The 17,852-nt window shown below is 75.2% G+C and overlaps 2 protein-coding genes across 3 annotated transcripts in view; both read right to left on the bottom strand.

Annotated features, from left to right (window-relative positions):
* Nucleotides 1–9,839, bottom strand: part of RARA (retinoic acid receptor alpha) — a 22,388-nt gene extending 12,549 nt beyond the window's left edge. The window contains exons 1-2 of the mRNA XM_040536813.1: nt 9,613–9,839; nt 2,441–2,735 (exon numbers count right to left, since the gene is read on the bottom strand). Of these exons, the coding sequence (XP_040392747.1) occupies nt 2,441–2,618 (178 nt within the window). The 5' untranslated portion in view covers nt 2,619–2,735; nt 9,613–9,839. The remainder of the gene's footprint in view (nt 1–2,440; nt 2,736–9,612) is intronic.
* Nucleotides 934–17,852, bottom strand: CDC6 (cell division cycle 6). 2 transcript variants are annotated; one of them, XR_005814604.1, is made up of 12 exons: nt 17,724–17,852; nt 16,821–17,079; nt 16,366–16,623; nt 16,049–16,248; nt 15,716–15,876; nt 15,472–15,578; nt 15,129–15,372; nt 14,728–14,792; nt 14,359–14,564; nt 13,675–13,815; nt 13,435–13,577; nt 934–946 (listed from the first exon to the last, which is right to left on the bottom strand). XR_005814604.1 is itself a non-coding variant. In XM_040536734.1 (11 exons), the coding sequence occupies exons 1-11, from the start codon at nt 17,796–17,798 to the stop codon at nt 13,488–13,490; spliced, it is 1,806 nt and encodes a 601-aa protein (XP_040392668.1). In that variant the 5' UTR covers nt 17,799–17,852; the 3' UTR covers nt 13,366–13,487. The 2 variants fall into 2 exon arrangements, 1 of the variants encoding a protein (XP_040392668.1); XM_040536734.1 differs by lacking the exon at nt 934–946 and having other exon boundaries at nt 13,366–13,577.

Here is a 17,852-nt window from a genome sequence, read left to right as displayed (position 1 = left end):
GGTGGGGGGGAAGCATCAGGGGACCCCCCCCCCCATATCCTGCACACCCCCCCTGCTCCCCAAAAAATGAGCTCCCCGGCCCCTGCCCTGAGCTGGGCCCCCCGGCCCCCGCGCTCCCCGCCCGCGGCCCCCGGCCCGCAGGGAGCACGTTTTGCTCATTAATTTTTAAGGAAAAAAAAAAAAAAAAAATTAATTAATTAACGGGGCGCTGCGGGGGAGCGGCTGCGGCGCGGAGGAAACCGGAGCCAGCGGGTAGGGTGACAGCACGGGGGGGGGCACACAGAGGGGGGGGGGGGCATGATAAGGGGGCCACCGAGCCCCCCCTTTCCACCTCCCCAGCTTGGGGGGGGGGGGGCAATTTCCCGCAGGTGGCCCCTGGGAACCTGGATGGATGGGGGGGGGGTCCCCAGCAGCTTCCCAGGAGGTTCCATGTCGTCGTCCCCCCCCCCCCCCCCATTATGAGGGACCCCTGGGGACCCCCCCGGCGGCGCAGGGGACGGCGGCGCGGTCGCAGCCCTTGCAGCAGCAGCGTGCCCCCGCTGCTCAGCACCGAGCACACGCACACCGGGGGGGGGGGGGGGACACGGGACACACGCACACGGCGGGGGGGGGGGCTCCGCACGCGCGTGTGCACGCCCCGGCCGCAGCGTGCACGCCGCCGCCAGCTCTGCGCCAAACGCGCGCCTGCGCTGCTCCTCCTGCGAGCCCCGTGGTGGTGCAAGGAGGGTCTGCACGCCCCGGGGTGCCCCCCCCCCAGGCTGTGCCCCCCCCCCCCCCCATCCCGGGGCACCCAAGGGTGCACCCCACCCATAGGTGGGGAGGGGGTGAGCAGGGAACCCCCCCAGTACCATGGACGCTATAGGGCCAAGGACAAAGCACCCTTGGGGGACACAGCCGGCCCCCCCGCCGCCATCCCGATGCCCAGCCTGGCTCCTGGGGTGCCCCACTGTGCCCCCCCCTCGCCCCAAAACCGCCCCCCCTCCCCCCCCCCGGCCCCCAGGAGGCGGCTGCAGCCCCGGGAGGGCCCCGCTGGATTGGCCCCGCGGCCCCGCAGCTGCAGCACATCTGGCGCGGGCGGGCTGCGGGGGGGCGGCGGAGCATGAGGAGGGGGCTGGCGGGGCTGCGGCGGGGGGGGGGGGGGGCTCTGCTGCCCCCCCACCCCCACCACCAGCACCCCCCCCCAGCAGGGGAACCCATGGGGCCACCTCCGATGGGACCCCCCCGGAGCGCGCCCACGGCCCCCGGTGCCTCCCCAAACCTAAGGATGGGGTCAAAGGGAAACTGAGGCACGGGGCCCCTTCCAAACGGGGGGGGTTGGGGGGGGGTGGGGTGGGGTGGGACAAGTGCCCCCCCCCACCCCATTCCCACAATGCGGCGCGTCGGGAATGGCCCCCGAGCGAGCGCGGAGGAGGGGCCCCACCCGCCGCCACCCAGTCGCTCAACTGGTCCCACTGGGTCCCACCGCCGCCGGGGCGGCTCCGGCGGGGGACAGCGCCCGGGGCTGGCCCTGCCCGGGCCTGCACCGACCCCCCCCGGGGCTTTTTTTTTTTTTTTTTTGGGGGGGGGGGGGGGGGGCGTAAAGGAGGGGGGGGGGGGGGGCCCACCTCCACACCCCGACGGCGCTCGCCGCAGGGCGCGGGAACGGGGGCGCGCGGGTGCCCGCCGGCAAAGGCGAGGAGAGAGGGGGGGGTTTGGGGAAACTGAGGCAGGCCGGGGGGGGGGGGGGCAGCCCGGCTCCCCCACAGCTCCCAGCACGGCGGGGCGGTGGCGGCCGCGGCCCCGTGATGGATGGACGAGGCTGTCAGGGGGAAATTGAATCAGGAGCAGGCAGGCCGATCGCCTCCATCGCCTCCCCTCCCCGGGCGGCCGCCGCGCCAACAAAGGGCGCAGCGCACGGCACCGCCGGCACCGGCCCCCCCACCACCGTGCTGAGCGCCCCCCGCCCCCCGGCACCCAGCCACCAACGTGCCCGGGGAACGGTCACCGGCCCCTAACCGGGCCCGGCAGGGCCGTTATAACCCCGGCCATTAACGAAGGCGGCCGTGCAATTAGCGCACGCACGCCCCGCGCCGTGCCTCAGTTTCCCCGGTGGCGGCGCCGACGGGGCCACGGCGAGCGCCCGCAGCCAGGGAGCAAGGACCCGGTGCCCCCAGCCCCCCCACACCATACGAGGTTGGTTTGCCCACCCAACCCTTTGCTTCCTGTCGCCGCAGCGATTTATAAAGCTCGCCGGGGGGGGCGGGGGACGACACCCCCAGGCCCGGTGTCACCCTCCCGGCACCGGAGCATCGCCGCGGGGCCGGCACCCGCAGCACGGACACCGGGGGGTCCCCGCACGCACCCCCAGCTCGGATCCCGACATCAGGACCCCCCCCCCACAAAAGCAGAGCCCCCCCCCCCCCCCCCCAGGCCCCCCCTCCGGCCCCCCCTCGGTACTCACTGGCCGGCGAGGGCGTGCTGTATCCGCTGACGGGCAGCTGGTGCTGGATGCCGGGCAGGGTGCTGGGCGGCGAGAGCCCCCCCAGCATGTGGGGGAAGAAGAAGGCGTAGGGGGGCACGGGGTAGCCGTTGAGGTGCCCCCCCCCGGGCGTGGGGCAGGAGCTGCTGTTGCTGGCCATGGCGGGGGGCCTCCGGTGCTGGGGGGGGGGGGCAGGGGGGGGCGCGTTCAGGCGTGGGGTGAGCAGAGCATGGGGCTGCCCGGCGCCTGTCCCGGCACGGCCGCGGCTCCTGGGGTGCTGCAAGGAGGGGGGGGGGGGGCAGAAAAAGAAAACGAGGGGGGGGGTTAAAACACAGGCTGTGACACCCCCAAACCATCCCGACGCGCTGCCCACCGCCCCGTGCCTCAGTTTCCCCAGCACCGCGTCCCGCCATGGCCCCGGGAGGGCGCAGCGTGCCCGTGGGATTAACGCCGCCCCCCCCCCCCGATTAATGCCGCCACCACCGGTCACTAATCCCGGTTTACGGCCCGGGGGGGGGGGGGGGAGGGGGCACGCAGCGGGGACCCCCCCCAGCACCACGCACAGGGGACACGAGGTGGGGGGGGGGACGGACACTGACAAGCGCCGCGGGGTCCCCTGAGGTCAGCGCCCCCGCCGCGTGTCCCCGAGCGTCACGGGGGCGCTGGGGGAGGGGGGGGGGGGGGGGTTGCCACCTCCTGGCCCAGCACGGGGAGGGGGCTCCGAGACCCGCCCCCCCCCCAGCACCAGCACCCACCGCCCGGCCGGGCTCTGGGCACAGCACCCTGACCCCGTACCACGGGTGGGAGCCCCCCCGGCCGGGCAGGGACCCCGCAACCCGCCCCCCCCCCCCCCACACACACACACCAGGCCAGCGGTGAGGGCCTTGGGGTGGGGGGACACAGCGTATGGGGAGGGGGGGCCCGGGGCTTTCACAATCCCGGGCTGGCTGTTTATTTAAGCGCTGGCGCGAGGCCCGGCGGGGGATGTTTATTTGCCGAGAGTGCTGGCTCCCGGCCCCGCGGAGGCGGAAAAGGATCCAGAGGAACAAGGCTGGGCCGCCCGGCGAGGCGCTGGGGAGGGGCTGGGACGGGCACGGCCCTGCCTGCCCCCCCCCACCCCAAACCCCCACCCCACCCCCCCCACACACACACCCCCCAAGGACTGGGTGCATCCCCCCCCCCCGGGGGCAGGACCCCCAGCCTTAGACCCTCAACGACGCCCCGCATCCATAGGGGCGCCCGCAATGGGGTGGCGGGGGACACACACACACACACGTGCTGCCCCCCCCCCCCCCCATAGTGGGCACCCAAGGGTGGGGGGCACCCAGTGGGTGCTGGGCACCGCTCCGGGAGCCAGGACAATGCCGGAGCTGGGCATGGAGGCCGGGGGGGAGGGGGGTGACGGCCATGCAACGGTGCCCCCCCCATGGCACCCGAGGGACCCCGGTGCCAGCCCAGGGCGGGGGCCACCCGCAGCCTCCCCCCCCCACCCCAAACCCCGTCCCCAAACGGTGCAGCGGCCCCTCGAGCCGGGCTGGGGGGGGGGGGGGGCAGCGGGGGGGGGGGGGGGGGCGGCGCGGGAAGCAGTGTTGATGTTTGCCGGTGCCAAGTGCTCGCCGGGCACCGCGCCAACCGCGCCGGGGCCCAATTACTCAACCCGCGCCTGGGCCCCCCCCCCCCCCCCCCGCCCCGCTCCCAGACACACCCCCCCCCCAGCGCACCGCAGGCCTGGGACAGAGCAAGGCCAGCGGCACGGCCACCGCCTGTCCCCAGCCTGGGGGGCACCTTCCCGGCACCCCTACGGGACTGGCACCGGCCAAGGGGGCTCTGGAGGGGGGCGGAGGGGGGGGTCCTGGGGGTAGATGGAGCTGTGCCCCCCCCCCCCCCCCCCGGAGCACGGCACGGTGCCCTCCTGCCGTGCAAAATGGGGCGCAGAGCCCCCGGCACGGGGCTGCTCCCCAAATGGGGGGGGGGGGGGGGGTCCTGAGCACTCCAACCCTGCGCCCTGGCCGAGCTTTGTGCCGGGGGCAGCAATAGGGAGGGAGGGGGGGGGGGGGGGCAGGGGGGGGCCACAGCCCCACACCGAGGGGCCGCGCTCGCCCTCGCCGGCGCCTTTTCCTCCAGTCCCCCCGGCAGGAGCTGGCCGGGGCCCGGAGCTTCCTGGAATCCAGCGCCACGTTCCAGCCCCGCGCCCAGCGGCCAAGTCCCGGCTGCGAGGATCCTCCCGGCCAGGCCGGGGGCGGCCCCCGGGAGCGGACGGACGGATGGACCCGGGGCGGGGGGGGGGGGACAGAGCCCGAGCTGTTCCCAGGGCCGGGGCACCCAGCACGGGGCACCGGACCCCATGCCCAAGGTGGCACGCTGATGTGGCCTCGCTGACCCCTCAGCATCACCCCAAACCAGGGCCCAAAGCCCACCCCGAGCACGCCAGGAGCTCCCCAACAAGAGGACGCCCTCCCCGCCCCCCCCCCCCCCCCCCCGCCCAGTGCCCAAAAAACAGCCCCCCCGCGGTGACCCCAGCACATGCCCTGGGCAGGGCCGCATCCTGCCCCTGCGAACCGCAGAGCAACGGGGACCGCACGGGGCCGGCGGCACCGCGACACCCCCACGGCCGCTGTGACACCCCCAACGGCCACCCCCAGCCCTGCCCTATGGGGTGGGGGGGGTCCCCCAGCAGCCCCCCCACCCACCCCCCCCCGGCGCCGGTGCCAACAGCAGGCCGCCAAACCCAAGCACGCTTCCTGCCGGGGCGCGCGGCGATGGCAGCGCCAGCGCCCGGATGTGACACGCCGGTGAGCGGGGCCGCCGCCCTGCACACGCGTGTGTCCCCGTCCTCCCCCCCTCCGTTATCTCCCCCCCCACACACACACCCAGAGCTGCACCAGCACCGCGGGGGCAACCAGGGCCACGCTGCTGGGGGGGGGGGGGGGCACACGGGGTGGGGGGGGCGCGGGCAGCGCCGAGCCCTTCCCGTCATGCCCGCGGCCGCAGCTTCCCCTCGCCGCTCTCGATTCCCAGGGCTGCCAGGTTTCAGTTCAGCCCCGGCCCCACGCCACCCAGGGCAGTGCCACCCCTTGGGTCCCCTCCCAGACCCCCCCCTCCCCCCCCCCTCAGCTCCCCAAATCCCAGCCGTGACCCCCCACCCACCCATCTGCCGCCCCCGCGTCCCCCAGCCTCACCGGCGCGGTGCCCCCGTCGTGCCCAGCTGCGGACGGGGAAGGGGCTGCGGGCACCGTGCCCCCCGCGGCGCAGGAGGGGAGCGGGGGCCGGGCTCGCTGCCAGCCCCCCCCCCCCCCCCGGGGCAGGGCAGGAAGCGCCCGCGGATCCGCTGTGCGGTCGCAGCCTGCGGTTTCCTCGCTGCTGTCAGCGCCGAGGCTGGGGCAGCCTCACACGCGAGGCCGCCGGCCCCCGCCTCCGCCAGGGTCCTCTGGCACCCCGGCGAGCCGGGCGGTGCCCCCAGCCCACCCCGCCAGCATCGGGTCGGGGGGATACCGGGACCCCTTCCCCGTCCCCCCTCGCGGCACCTCGGCCGTGAGTCACCGTCACGTTTCTCACGTCCCCGGGCAGGCGTGATTCATGCCCAGCCCAGCGGCAGGGCCGCAGCCGGCGGCACGCACTCGGTGCAGGCAGCGCGCCCGCAGCCACCACGACAGGGCACGGGGGGCCGGGGCTGACCGCAGGGGACCCACGCTGCACCCCGGGGCCCGCAGAGCGCCCACGGGCTCGCTCGGCCCCGTCGTGGCTCCCCAGGACCCGACTGGGCACCCTGCGCTGCCCGGTGTCCTCGCCGGTCCCACGGGTGCCCCGCGGAGCCGCCGGCCGCCCCGCAGGGTGGGCGCTCGCCCCGGCACCCCCGCGTCCCGCTGCCGGGTGGGAGCCGCACGCTGAAATTCCACCTGTCGCAGCCGGGCCGGCTCCGGTTACGCCGGGAACGCGCCGCTCCGGTTACACCTCCCGCACCCGCCGCGCCATTCTTCCCCGGGAACAGGTGCGCCGGCCCCTGCTGCGGCCCCCGGCCCCGGCCCGGCCCTGCAGCCCCAGCAGCACCGCGTCAGCCCCGCCACCCGTGGGTGCTGGCTCAAAACAGAGGCCTGGCAGGAGCCGTCCGGCCCCAACCAGCTCCCGGGGCCGGCAGCACCCATGGGTGCCCCGCCGCCGCCTGCCCACGGAGAGGGCACCCATGGGCACCCCGCGGCGCAGCCCCAACCCTCGGGGAAAAACCAGGGACCCCGCATCCCGGGGAGGGACGGAGGGGATCCACGGTGCTGGGGGGAGAATCACGGCACCGGGGTGGGGGCTCCCGGCGAGCAGCGGGCTCGCCCCACGGCCGCCGCGCTCGCATCGGCCCCCGGTTGTTTTTAGCGCTGGATGCGGCGCGCGGCGCCCTGGGAACGGCGTGCCGGGAACAGCGCGGCCCCAGACAGCCCTTTCTGGCTCGGCGACAGCCGGCAGACAAGTGCAGCTGGCTGCGCCGCCGGCCCGCGGCGCGGGGCCGCTCGGGACACGGCGCCCGGGGCCGGCGTGGGTGGACGCAGCGGGCTGGCGGCCGCGCGTTCCGGCGGGCAGTCGGTGCCACCGTGCCCCTCGCGCTCCCCTCCGGCACGGCGGCACCGGGCTGTGCCGAGCCCAGGGTGGGGGTTGTGGGGGGGGGCACGATGGCTCAATCCGGGCCCCGGCGTGCACCGAAGCACCCTTGGGGGCTCCAGGCGCTGCACCCCGAAGCTGCCACCCGCCCGGCGCAGGGCACACGAGGGGCGTCCCGGCACCGCGTCCCCTGGCACGGCCTGGCGCAGGCGGCCACGCGCGGCCCCTGCCGTGAGCCCCCCCCCCCACTCCCCCCCCCCCCGGCTAAGCCTCCTCCAGCCGCAGGGAGATTAACCCATTTTCCGTAATCAGCACATGTGTCACCGCAGATATGATCGCAGCCCTTCCCCCAGAGCCCCAGGGGCTGGCAGTGCCACCGCGGGGCGCCCCACGGCACCGGGCGCCCCACGGCACGGCGAGCGCGCCGCCCCGGCTGGGCGGCCGCGGGGACCCCAAATGCGCCGCGGCGGGGACCCAAAAAGGGCTGAGTGTGGTGGTGGGGGGGGGGGGGGCGGCTGTCCCCTCGCTGTCCCCAAAAGCTGGCGGCGCGGGCGGCGCGGGGCTGGCGCAGCGAGCGTGGCACGTCGGCGCGCCGCAGCCTCCCGGTTATAAATAGAGCCGGAGCCGCCGAGCTGGTGAATCCCAGTGCCGCGGGGCAGGCGGCGGCACGGGGCCCTCCCCGGGCTCACCGGCACCGGGCACACGGGGACAAACCGGGCTTGTGCGTGTGTTGCCCCCCCCCCCGCCCCCCAGTGCCACCCACGGGCTCCGGTGGCTCCCGAGGCGGGGGGGCACAAGCGGAGGACAGGGGGTGAAGGGACCCGGGGTCCTGCCGCGGTGCCGGTGCCACCGCCCCGCTCCCGGCTCCGCCACGCAGCCGGGAGCCGCAGGGCCACGCGTGTCCCCACGGCGGCCCCCCCAAGGTCACCCCCAAGGGCAAGGGCGCGCACCCCCCGGGGACATATGGCCCGGCAGCGGCGGGCGCGGGGCCGCTAAGCCCCGGAGCCGTCACCCCGCTAATCCCGGCGGGGACGAGGGCACCTCGGGGCGGCGCAGCCGGGGCACCGGGCGCGTCCCATAGGGGACGCCCCCCCCTTCACCACCCCCCCCACCGAAGCCAAATGGGGTCAAAGGTCAAAGATTTTGGGGGACTCCCCCTGCTCCCAGCAGGGGCTGGGGGGGGGTTCTCTGGTTTTTCCCATCCCTCCCAGCTGCATGATGTGGGGGGGAAGGGGGGGGTCACCCCACCGCCCCCCCCCACCTTGGGGGCCACCGCAGCGCCCGGCGTGGCTCGCCCCCGGCCACCGCTGCAAGGAGGGGGCCAGGGCTCAGCCCCCTCCCCCCACCTCGGCCCCTTCCCGAGCAAAAGGCAGGCAGGAGGGGGGGGTGGGAAGGGGGGGGCAGCAGCCAGAGCCCCCTCTCCGCCCCCCCCCAGCCCTGCCGCCGCGCCAGCGCCCTGTCAGCCGCGGGGAGAGGGATGACTTCCTCCGCGGGACGGCCCCCGCCGGGCCAGGAAGCAGCACAGACACCGCTCGCTGCCCCCCCCCGGACCCCCCCCACAACCCTTGGCACCCATAGGTGCCCCCCAACCCCCCCCCCCCCCCAGCCCCACTCACTGGCACCGCAGAGCCCACGCAGCTGGGGCAGCGGCTGCGCCCTGGCTGCCCCCCCCCCGTCTCACCCCCCCCCCCAAAGGCACCCCCAAAAAGGGGAAGCAGTGGCCATGCACCAGGCCCCCCCCTGCGCCCCCCCCCTCCATGCAGGGCGGCTGCAGCGCTCCGGGGGCACCCAGAGCCCAGCCCGGGGGGGGGCTCAGCACCACGCTCCTGGGGGGCACCCAGCACCCTGCTCCTGCTGTGCCCCCCCCCATTACCCCCCCCCAGCACCCAGCTCCTAGGCCCCCCCCAGCCCCAATTTGGGTGCCCTGAGCCCTGTAAGAGCTGGGGGGGGAATAAGGGGGGGGGGGGGCTGGGGAACCCCCAGACCTCAGCCCAGGAGGGGACCCCCACAATTTGGGGGTCACTGGAAGGGGGGGGCAGCACCCCCAAACATAAAGGGGGGGGCTTAACGCAGCTGGGAGGGGGGCCAACGATCCTGCTCCGGGGCCACACAGCGACCTCAGCCGCCCGGGGGGGGGGGCCCCAGCACCCCCTTTTCCTTAGGGGGCACCCCCTATCCACCAGGGCACCCCTTTTCTACGGGGGGGGGCACCCCCACCCTATGCCCCCCCACCCTTCCAGCCCCCTCCTTCCATCCAGATCCCCCTCCTCGAGCCCCCCCCCCCCCCTTACCACTGCGGGGGGGGCACCCCGGTGGGGCACCCCAGGAGCCCTCCCCCCAGGACTTCGGGGGGGGGGGGGTTCCACCAGACCCCCCCCCCGCCCCGCCGGGCCGCGCCCGGTCCCGGTGCCCCGGGGCGGGGGACGGGGGGGGGGGGAACTCGGCCGGCCCTGCCCCGCCCGCAGGGCCTCGGGAAACGGCGCCTGGGCCCGGCGGGCGGGGCGGCGGCGGATCCCCGGGGGGGGGGGGGGGGGGGGGGGGGGGGGGGCGGGGGGGGCCCCGCTCGGTACCTTCTCACGGCAGCTCCTTCACGGCCCGCGGGCTCCGGGCGGCGGCGGCTGCTGCTGCTGCATGGCGGCGGGGAGCGGGACCCGACCGGGAAGGGAGAGGAAGGGACGGCGGCGGCGAAGGGGGGAGCTCTCAGCGCGAGGCGGCAGCGGCCATTGCGAGTCATGTGCTCGCGGGGAAACTTTACCCGGGGCTGGGCCGGGCCGGGCTGGGCCGGGCCGGGCGGGGCTGCGCCGGGCGCGGCGGCGGCGGCGGCGGCGGCAGCGGCGGCGGCGGCGGCGGGGAGAGAGGGCGGGAGGGCGCGCGCCGGCCCGCCCCCGCTGGCCACGCCCACTCCGCGCCGGCCACGCCCACTCCGGCTCCCTCCTTCTCCACCGCTGGCGGCGCCCCGCGCTCCTGACCACGCCCCCTTCCTCGATGGCCACGCCCACTCCCGCTCCCTCCGTCCCCACCGCTGCCTACGCCCCGCGCTCCTGGCCGCGCCCCCTCCTCCTAGCCACGGCCCCGCTCCCGGCCACGCCCCCCCGTTCTCCTGGCCACGCCCCCTACCCGCTAGCCTCGCCTTACCTCGCTGACCCCGCCCTACCCCGCGTTGGCCACGCCCCCTCCTCCCGGGCCCGCCCCTCCCGCCAATGGGGCGCCGGCGGGGGCGTGGCCTGGCGGCAGCGGAGCGCTTTGAAGCGGCGGCGAAGGCGGAAGGGGGAGAAAGTGTGGGAGGGGGGTCTTAAAGGGGCCGCGGCGGGTTTCTGATGTGGGGGGGGCGGTGTCTGATGGCTGCCCCCCCACACTGGGGGGGGGGGGGGCGGGGGGGATGTGGGGTGCCCGAGCGGGGCGGGGGGGCCTCGTGGTGCCCCCCGTGGAGGTTGGGGTCACCGAGGGAAAAACAAGGGGGGGGGCGGATAGGGGGGCGACATGGGGGGGGCACAGGGCTGGGGGGTCCTGAGCACCCCAGGGGGGTTGGGGGCCACCCATGGGCCCCAGGGCTGCAGGGGCCCCAAATGGGGGGGGAAATGGGGGGGGGGGGGGCATGGCCTCATTTTCCCATGGGTGACCCTTGGGCGGGGGGGGGGAGGGTTGCTGGACCCCCCCCCCCCCCCCCGGACCCCCCCCAGACCCTCCCCCGGCACACCGGGGCCACCGCGGCAAGGCGCAGCCAGGAGGAAGGTGCCAAAGGGCTCCCAGATGGGCTCCGTGGCCCCCCCCCAGAATGTGACCCCCCCCCCGGGATGGGACCCCCCCATTGCCCCCAGCCCCACTCCCCCCCCCCCCTTGCCCCCCCCCCAAACCCCCCAGCACCAAACCCCACTGCGCGCCGGGGCCGTGCCGGGAGGGCTCGCGGTGTCCCCAAACGCGGGGTCACCCCGTGTCCCGTCCCCCCCCCCACGCCGTGTCCCCCCCCCCGGCCCCGCAGCGGGTGCAGCGGCGCGGAAGCGGCTGTCAGATGGCATCTGGGTGCCGGCGGTGACAGCGCGGGGAGGGCACCGTGGCCGCCCACGTGGCCCTTATGTAAGGAGAGGCCACGGGAGGACAGCGGGGCGCCGGGGACACCGGCATGGGGACACGGGGATGCCGGGGGGGGGGGGGGGGCACCAGGGGGACCCAGGGATGCCAAGGGGACACGGTGGGGACCCACCGGCAGCACCTTGGGGTGCTGAGGCCGCAGGACCCAGGGTGCCACGCTCACCGTGCCACCGGCATGGCCGGGACACCGGCGTGGGGACACCAAGACGCCGGGGGGACACCGTGGGGACGCTGCGGGGACCCACCGGGCACCCACCGGCAGCACCCCGGGGTGCTGAGGCAAGGGGACAGGGGTGCATGGCACCAGGTGCCACGCTCTCCGTGCCACCGGCACGGCCGGGACACCGTGGGGACACCGGCGTGGGGACACCAGAATGCCACGGGGACGCCGTGGGGACACTGGGGCGACACGGCAGGGACCCACTGGCGTCGCCCGGGGGTGCTGAGGCAACAGGATGGGGGCGCACAGCACCGGGTGCCACGCTCACGGTGCCACCGGCACGGCCGGGACACCACGGGGACACCAGGACGCTGGGGGGACACCGGGGGGACACCGGGGGGACACCGGGGGGACCCACCGGCAGCACCCCAGGGTGCTGAGGCAACGGGATGGGGGCGCACAGCACCGGGTGCCACCGGCATGGCCAGGACACGGTGGGGCCACGTGGCACCCAGGTGCCCCCCCCTGCCCGGTGCCACCCTCACCCGGAGCCACCTGGGTGGGGGGTTCGGGGGGGGGAGGGGAGGGGAGGGGGTGGCGCACGGCCCCTGCGTCACCGCCGTGTCACCGCCGCGTCACCGCGTGCACCCGCAGTGCCACCCGCTTCCGTCCCGGCACCCATGGCACCGGGCAGGATGTGGCCCCTGGGGGGGGGTGGGGGCGGGGGCAAGGTGGTGGCACCCCCTTAACCCCCCCCCCCCCCCCCAAAAAAAAAGGGGTTTGCCCCATGGAAGTGGGTGGCAGGGTGCCGGTGCCCGTAGGTGACAAGGACACAGAGTGGGGGGGCACAAAATTACTGCCCCCCCCCCCCCCATGAAGCTGCACCAGCAGGCACACAGCCCGGCTATAAATAGCTCCCCCCCCCCCCCCCCCCGTTATCAGCTCAGCCACGCCGGGGGGGGGCACCAGGCCACGACGCCCCCCTCCCCGAGCCCTGTCCCTGCCTGGGGGTCCCCAAAGTGTCCCCTGGGGCTGGGGGGGGGGGGGGGGCTGCACCAGGAGGCGCAGCTCAGCTCCAGCATCCTGCCAGGCACCGGGGGGGGGGGGGGGGGCAGGGACAAGGACAGGGCCGGGTCCTGCACCACGGGGACCCCACAGCCCCGGGGGGGGCACGGGGACCCCCTAAAGCCCCCCCCCAGGCTGAGGTTGTGCCATGTGCCCCCCCCCCCCCCCAGCAGCCCCCGCACCCGGTGCTGAGAGCCCCGGGGGCCACACGGATAGGGCTGGGGGGGCAGCACCCCGTTACCTTGTGCCCCCCCCCCACCCCCTGCCCCTCCCGGGGGGGGGCCCAGCCAGGGCCAGGCCCTCATTAGGCTGCGGGAAGCGGCTGGGAGATCAAAGCGCCCGGTCCCAATTAGCGCCTGCAGCCCCCGGGGGGGGGGTGGCGTGGGAACAGGGCTGCCCCCCCTTCACCCCCCTCAACCCCCACCCAGGGCTCCGGGGACCCCCCGGGGCAGGCGGCACCCAGCGCAGCACCCATGGGTGCCCCCCCCCCCCCCCAACTGGGGCAGGGATAAGGAGAGCCCCCCCCCCCCCCCCCCGAATCTCCCACTGCCCTCGGGGGGGTATTAATGGCAGGATGGGGGGGGGGGGAAAAGGGCTGGACCCCCCCCCTTCCTGGAGCCCCCCCTTACGCCCCCGCAGCCGGGAGGCTGCAGAATGAGGTCAGAGCCGCCCTCGGTTAATGCAGGCGGAGGAGGCGCCGCGAGCCGCGGGGGGGGGGGGGACAAAAAGGGGGGGGGGGGGGGCCAGAAATGGGGGGGGGTGGCACACCCAGGACGCCCAGGGAGCAGGGGGGGGAAGCCCCCAGAGGCAGGAGCCCGTCGCCAAACCAGGACTTTATTAGCAGCAGGAGATGGGGGGGCTGCAGCATCCCCCCCCCCCCAAATGGAGCATGGGGGGGGGGGCGGCAGAGGGGGGGGCAGCAGCCTCCCACCCCTTAAAACCAACAGAAACAAGAAAAATGGGGGGGGGGTCCTGCTGGATCCAGGGGCAGCCGGGACCCCCCCCCCCCCTTCTGTACCCACGGCCGTGCCGCTAAAACTGCGCCGAGCGCTGCGGGGGGGGGGGGCGGGGGGGGAACGGGGGGGTTGTGGTGTCCCAGGGGGGGCTGTGGGGCCACGGGGGGGGGGGGGCCTAAAGCAGCCCCCGCGCCAGGATGCTCCCCACCAGCGCGGCGTCCTGCAGCGCGTGCCGTGCCTCCTCCTCCTCGATCTTCAGGGACACCTGGGGACGGGGACAGCGGAGGGGCTCAGCACCACAAAGTGGGGGGGGGGGAGGGGCGCAGGAGGTGACCCCCCCCCCCCCCAAAAAAAAATCCTACCTTGGCCAGCCGGGCCTCCTTGGCCCTCTTCAGCCGGAGGACGCCGCGGGCCTCCAGCAGGGTGACGAGGGACAGGCACTCGGCCTGGTCCACGGCGGGGAGCTGCTGCCGGCGGCACACGCGGCTGTAGGCGTCGTGGAGCTGGGGGCAGCGGGGGCAGCGTCGGCGTGGGGGGGACACCACGGGGACCCCAGGGACCCCCCAAGGAGCCCGGGGACCCCCAAGGACCTTGGGGACGCCAGGGAACTCGGGGACCCCCAAGGAGCCCAGGGACCTTGGGGACAGCAGGGACCCTAAGGACCCCAGAAACCCTAAGGACCCCGGGGACCCCAAGGCCCTTAGGGACACCGGGGGCCCTAAGGACCCCGGGGACCTCAGAGACCCTGGGGACTCCCAAAGACCTCGGGGACCCCCAAGGAGCCTGGGGACCCCAGGGACCCCAGGAACACGAGGGACTTCGGGGACCCTAAGGACCCCGGAGACCCCAGGGACTTTGGGGACGCCAGGGACCCTAAGGGCCTCATGGGCTTCGGGGACCCCCAGGAACCCCAGGGCCCTCAAGAAGCCCAGGAACATCGGGGACTTCAGGGACCTCAGAGACCCCCAAGGAGCCCAAGAACCTTGGGGACCTCAAGGACCCTAAGCACCCCAGGGACCCCCAAGACCCCCGGCCCCAAACCTCACCTTCCCCAGCGTGACCTCGCGGGCGCGCAGGTGCCGTGCGAGCAGCAGCAGGGAGCACACGAGGACTTTCTGCTGCAGGGGGAAGGTGTCCGGGGCCCCGCGCCCCCCCGCCGCCATCCTGTCCCCAAACACCTCCGAGAGGACGCGGGAGACGTGCGGGAGCCCCACGCGCGTGGGCACCGGGGAGGGCACGGAGGGGGGGTCACCTGCAGGCAGAAAGGGGGGGGGGGGGGGGGTCAGGGATTTTTTTTGGGGTGGCACAAAACCCAGCTGTCCCCCAGGGAGGGGGGACACCGGGCTTTGTACCTTCCTTCAGGGCCGCCCCCGTGGGACCCCCCCACGCCCCCCCCCCCCCCCCCAACTACTTACAGCCAGGCGGGGGCTTGAGGAGGGTCTGGGCCCTCACGTCCAGCTCCACCATCTCCACGGCTCGCCTGCGGGGAGACGGCCCCGGCCCCCTCAGCACCCAGAGCTGGGCTCAGCACCATCACGCATCGCCCCTTGGCGCTGAGCGCCCCCTTTCCCTGCCTCCTGCCCCCCCCCCCCCCCCCCCCCCCGGCGACCCCCCCGGGACGTGGCGTCACCATCTTTCCTCCCCGTATATCTAATAACGAACACATTTAACCTAAACCTCCGCTTTTTCAGCTTAAACCCCTCGTCCTACCACCACCCCCCCAACAAGGAGCCCCCCCCCCCCCCACCTTCCCCGAGCCCCCTGGGGGGGGGAGTCACTGGAAGCAGCAACCCTTGCCCCCCCCCCCATCCCTCACCTGCAGACGTCGAGGGCTTTGCGCGCGTCGCCGGACACGGCCGAGACTTTGCGGGCGCAGAACTGGAGGGCGCGGGGGTCCACCAGGGGCTCGGCCCCCCCCCGGGCCAGGCGCTCCTGCAGGATGGCCGCCAGCTGCTGGCGGCTGTAGGGGGGGAAATGCAGCAGGCGGGGGGGGCCGGGGGCCAGGCGGGCGTGCAGCCGCGCCAGGCTGCGCTCCGTCAGGTCCAGCGCGTTGGCCAGCCCTGCGGGGCACAGCGGGGTTAAGGGGGGGGGGACCTGGGGGGTTGGAGGGGGGGGGCTTGACCTCGATTTGGGGGGGGGGGGGGTGATTTTGTGCTCACCGATGAGGACGAGCCTGGAGCCGGGCAGCCGGGGCCACTCGAAGATGGTGTAGAGCACGTCCTGCCCCTTGCTCTCCAGCTGGTCCAGCTCGTCCAGCACCAGCAGCCTGCGGGGGGGGGGGGGGGGCGATGCTCGGCTCAGCCCCAAAATCCCCCCCCCCCCCCCACCTCCGCAACCCCCTGGGGGTACCCATGGCAGGGGAGAGGACGGGATACGGGTCCCAGCCCCGGCCTCGGGACTCACACCATGGGCCCCGCGGCCGTCAGCTCCTTCTCCAGCCTCCTGAGCGCCTCCCTCCCGGCCCCCGGCAGCCCCAGCTGCTGCGCCACGGCGGGGAAGACGGCGTGCGGGGTGCTGAGCGCCATGCAGTTCAGCACCAGGGTCCGGCTCCCCGCCAGCTCGTCCTGCCGGGGAAAGGGAAACATCACGGGGCTGGGGGGGGGGGGGGGGGGGGGGGGGTCAGGGCATCGCGTCTCCAGCTCGTAAAACCCCAGGGAAAGACCCTCCCCCCGAACGCGGGACCCTCTCCAAACCCCCAAAGTTTCGGGGTTCCCGCGGGGAGCCCAGCCCCAGCACCTGGCAGTCGCGCAGGACGCAGCTCAGGCACGCCGTCTTGCCCGTCCCGGGGGCTCCCGAGATGTAGAGGCTGCCGGGGCGCCGGGCGCCCAGGTGCTCCCGCAGGAATTGCCGGATGGCGCCCGCCTCCCGCTCCCGGCCCAGCAGGCGGTCGGGCACGGCGGCGTGCAGCGCCCGCTTCGCCTGCTGGTAGCGGGTCCCTGCGTTGGGACAGGGGAAAAGAAAAATAGGGTTAGGGGAGGCTGTGTCCCGTTCCCCCCCCCCCCCCACACACACACACACCTTGGGGACCCCCGTCCCGGGCCACCCGCGCTCACCTTCGGGCCTGAAGAGCCGGGCGCGCGCAGGGTCCCCGCTGCGCCCCGAGCTTTGGGGGGTCTCCTGCCCTCGGAGCGGCGTGGATGGCCCCGGGGTGCTCGGCGACTTCCCCGGGCTGCTCAGCTTCTCCGGGGTGCTGTGCTTCCCCGGGGAGGCCGCGGTGTCCCCGAAGAGCAGGCGGCGCCCCCGGTTCTCCTTGCTGCGCTTGGCCGGGGAGCAGGGCAGGGCGTGGGGGACGTTGCACAGGTTGTCATCGCCTGCCGAGGGAGGGGACGCGAGGGGACAGCTCAGCCCAGCACCACGGTCCCGACCGCGACGCTGCTCCGAGCGCTCGCAGGGGAGAGAAAAGCGCTTTGCACCCCGGAGGACGCCCCCGGCCTCGCACGGCAGCGCCCAGGGAAAGGGCTTCAGCCCCGTCCCAAGGTGGGGGGGGGGGGGGCAGGCGGGGGCTCACCCAGGCGCTTGCGGGGGCTCAGGGGCAGCGCTTGGCTCCGGGGCGAGAGCGGGGCCGGGGCGGTGGGGCCGGGCTCCGCGGGGCTCCTGGGCAAGGGCGAGAGGTTCAGGGCGGCGGGGTCGTGGTCGGGGCCATCCAGGGGGGGCTTGGCCGGGGGGGTCTTGGCCGGGGGGGCGGCGAGGCAGCGGGCGCTCCTCCGGCGGGGGAAGCCGATGGTGGCCTGGCTCTGCGAGTGGGTGCTGGGCATGGCTGGGGGGCTCTGCGGGGAGAGGCAGCGTCACACCGGGAGACCCCCGCCCGCAGCTTCCCGGCCCCCCGCCTCATGTTCCCCCGCTCTGCCCACACCTCCCCATAGCCCCCCAGCCCCACGTGACCCCACACCACCACCCTTACCCCATGTGCACTCCCCATAGACCCCCAGCCTTGCCCCATGTACCCCAGCCCTATAACACAACCCCCATCCCACCACCCTTACCCCATGTTTGTGCTCCCCGTAGCCCCCCCAGCCCTACAACGTGACCCTATATCGCCGCCCTTACCCCACGCACGCTCCCCACAGCCCCCCAGCCCTACAATGTGACCCCATACAACCCCCACCCTTATTCCACGCGTGCTCCCCACAGCCCCCCAGCCTCGCCCCATGTACCCCAGCCCTACGACGACCCCATATCGCTGCCCCTATCCGCCCTATAGCCCTGCCCCCAATGCCCCGCAGCCCTCTGCCCCCAATATCCCGGCCCCCACACGCCCCTGCTCCCTGCCCCATAACCCAGGTGCCCTGCCCCGGTGCCCTGCCCCTATTCCCTGCCCCATAACCCAGGTGCCCTGCCCCTACTTTCTGCCCTAGAGCCCCCCAGAGCCCCCCCCAGCAACCCCCCAGCCCCCCCAGCCGTCCCCACCAACCTCCTGGCGCCAACTCAGCCGCAGCCCCGCAGTTCCCGCCACCAGGCCGGGCAGGCCCCGCCCCCGCCGCCCCATTGGCCGCGCGCCCCCGCCGCCGGCGCCAATCGCCAAGTCCCGCGCCAAGCGCTC

The sequence above is a fragment of the Cygnus olor genome, chromosome 25 (genome assembly GCF_009769625.2).
Source record: "Cygnus olor isolate bCygOlo1 chromosome 25, bCygOlo1.pri.v2, whole genome shotgun sequence".
Classification (NCBI taxonomy): Eukaryota; Metazoa; Chordata; class Aves; order Anseriformes; family Anatidae; genus Cygnus; species Cygnus olor.
The sequence above is the reverse complement of the archived record's forward strand: the minus strand, read 5'-3'. Positions and strand labels throughout refer to the sequence as shown.

Excerpts from the sequence above, each read along its gene's own strand:
- CDC6 (XM_040536734.1), bottom strand. The coding sequence starts at position 17,798 with ATGGGGCGGCGGGGGCGGGGCCTGCCCGGCCTGGTGGCGGGAACTGCG. Across the intron at positions 17,080-17,723 it reads GGCTGAGTTGGCGCCAGGAG|AGCCCCCCAGCCATGCCCAG; the intron begins GTTGGTGGGGAC and ends CTCTCCCCGCAG. Across the intron at positions 16,249-16,365 it reads CCGGCTCTTCAGGCCCGAAG|GGACCCGCTACCAGCAGGCG; the intron begins GTGAGCGCGGGT and ends GTCCCAACGCAG.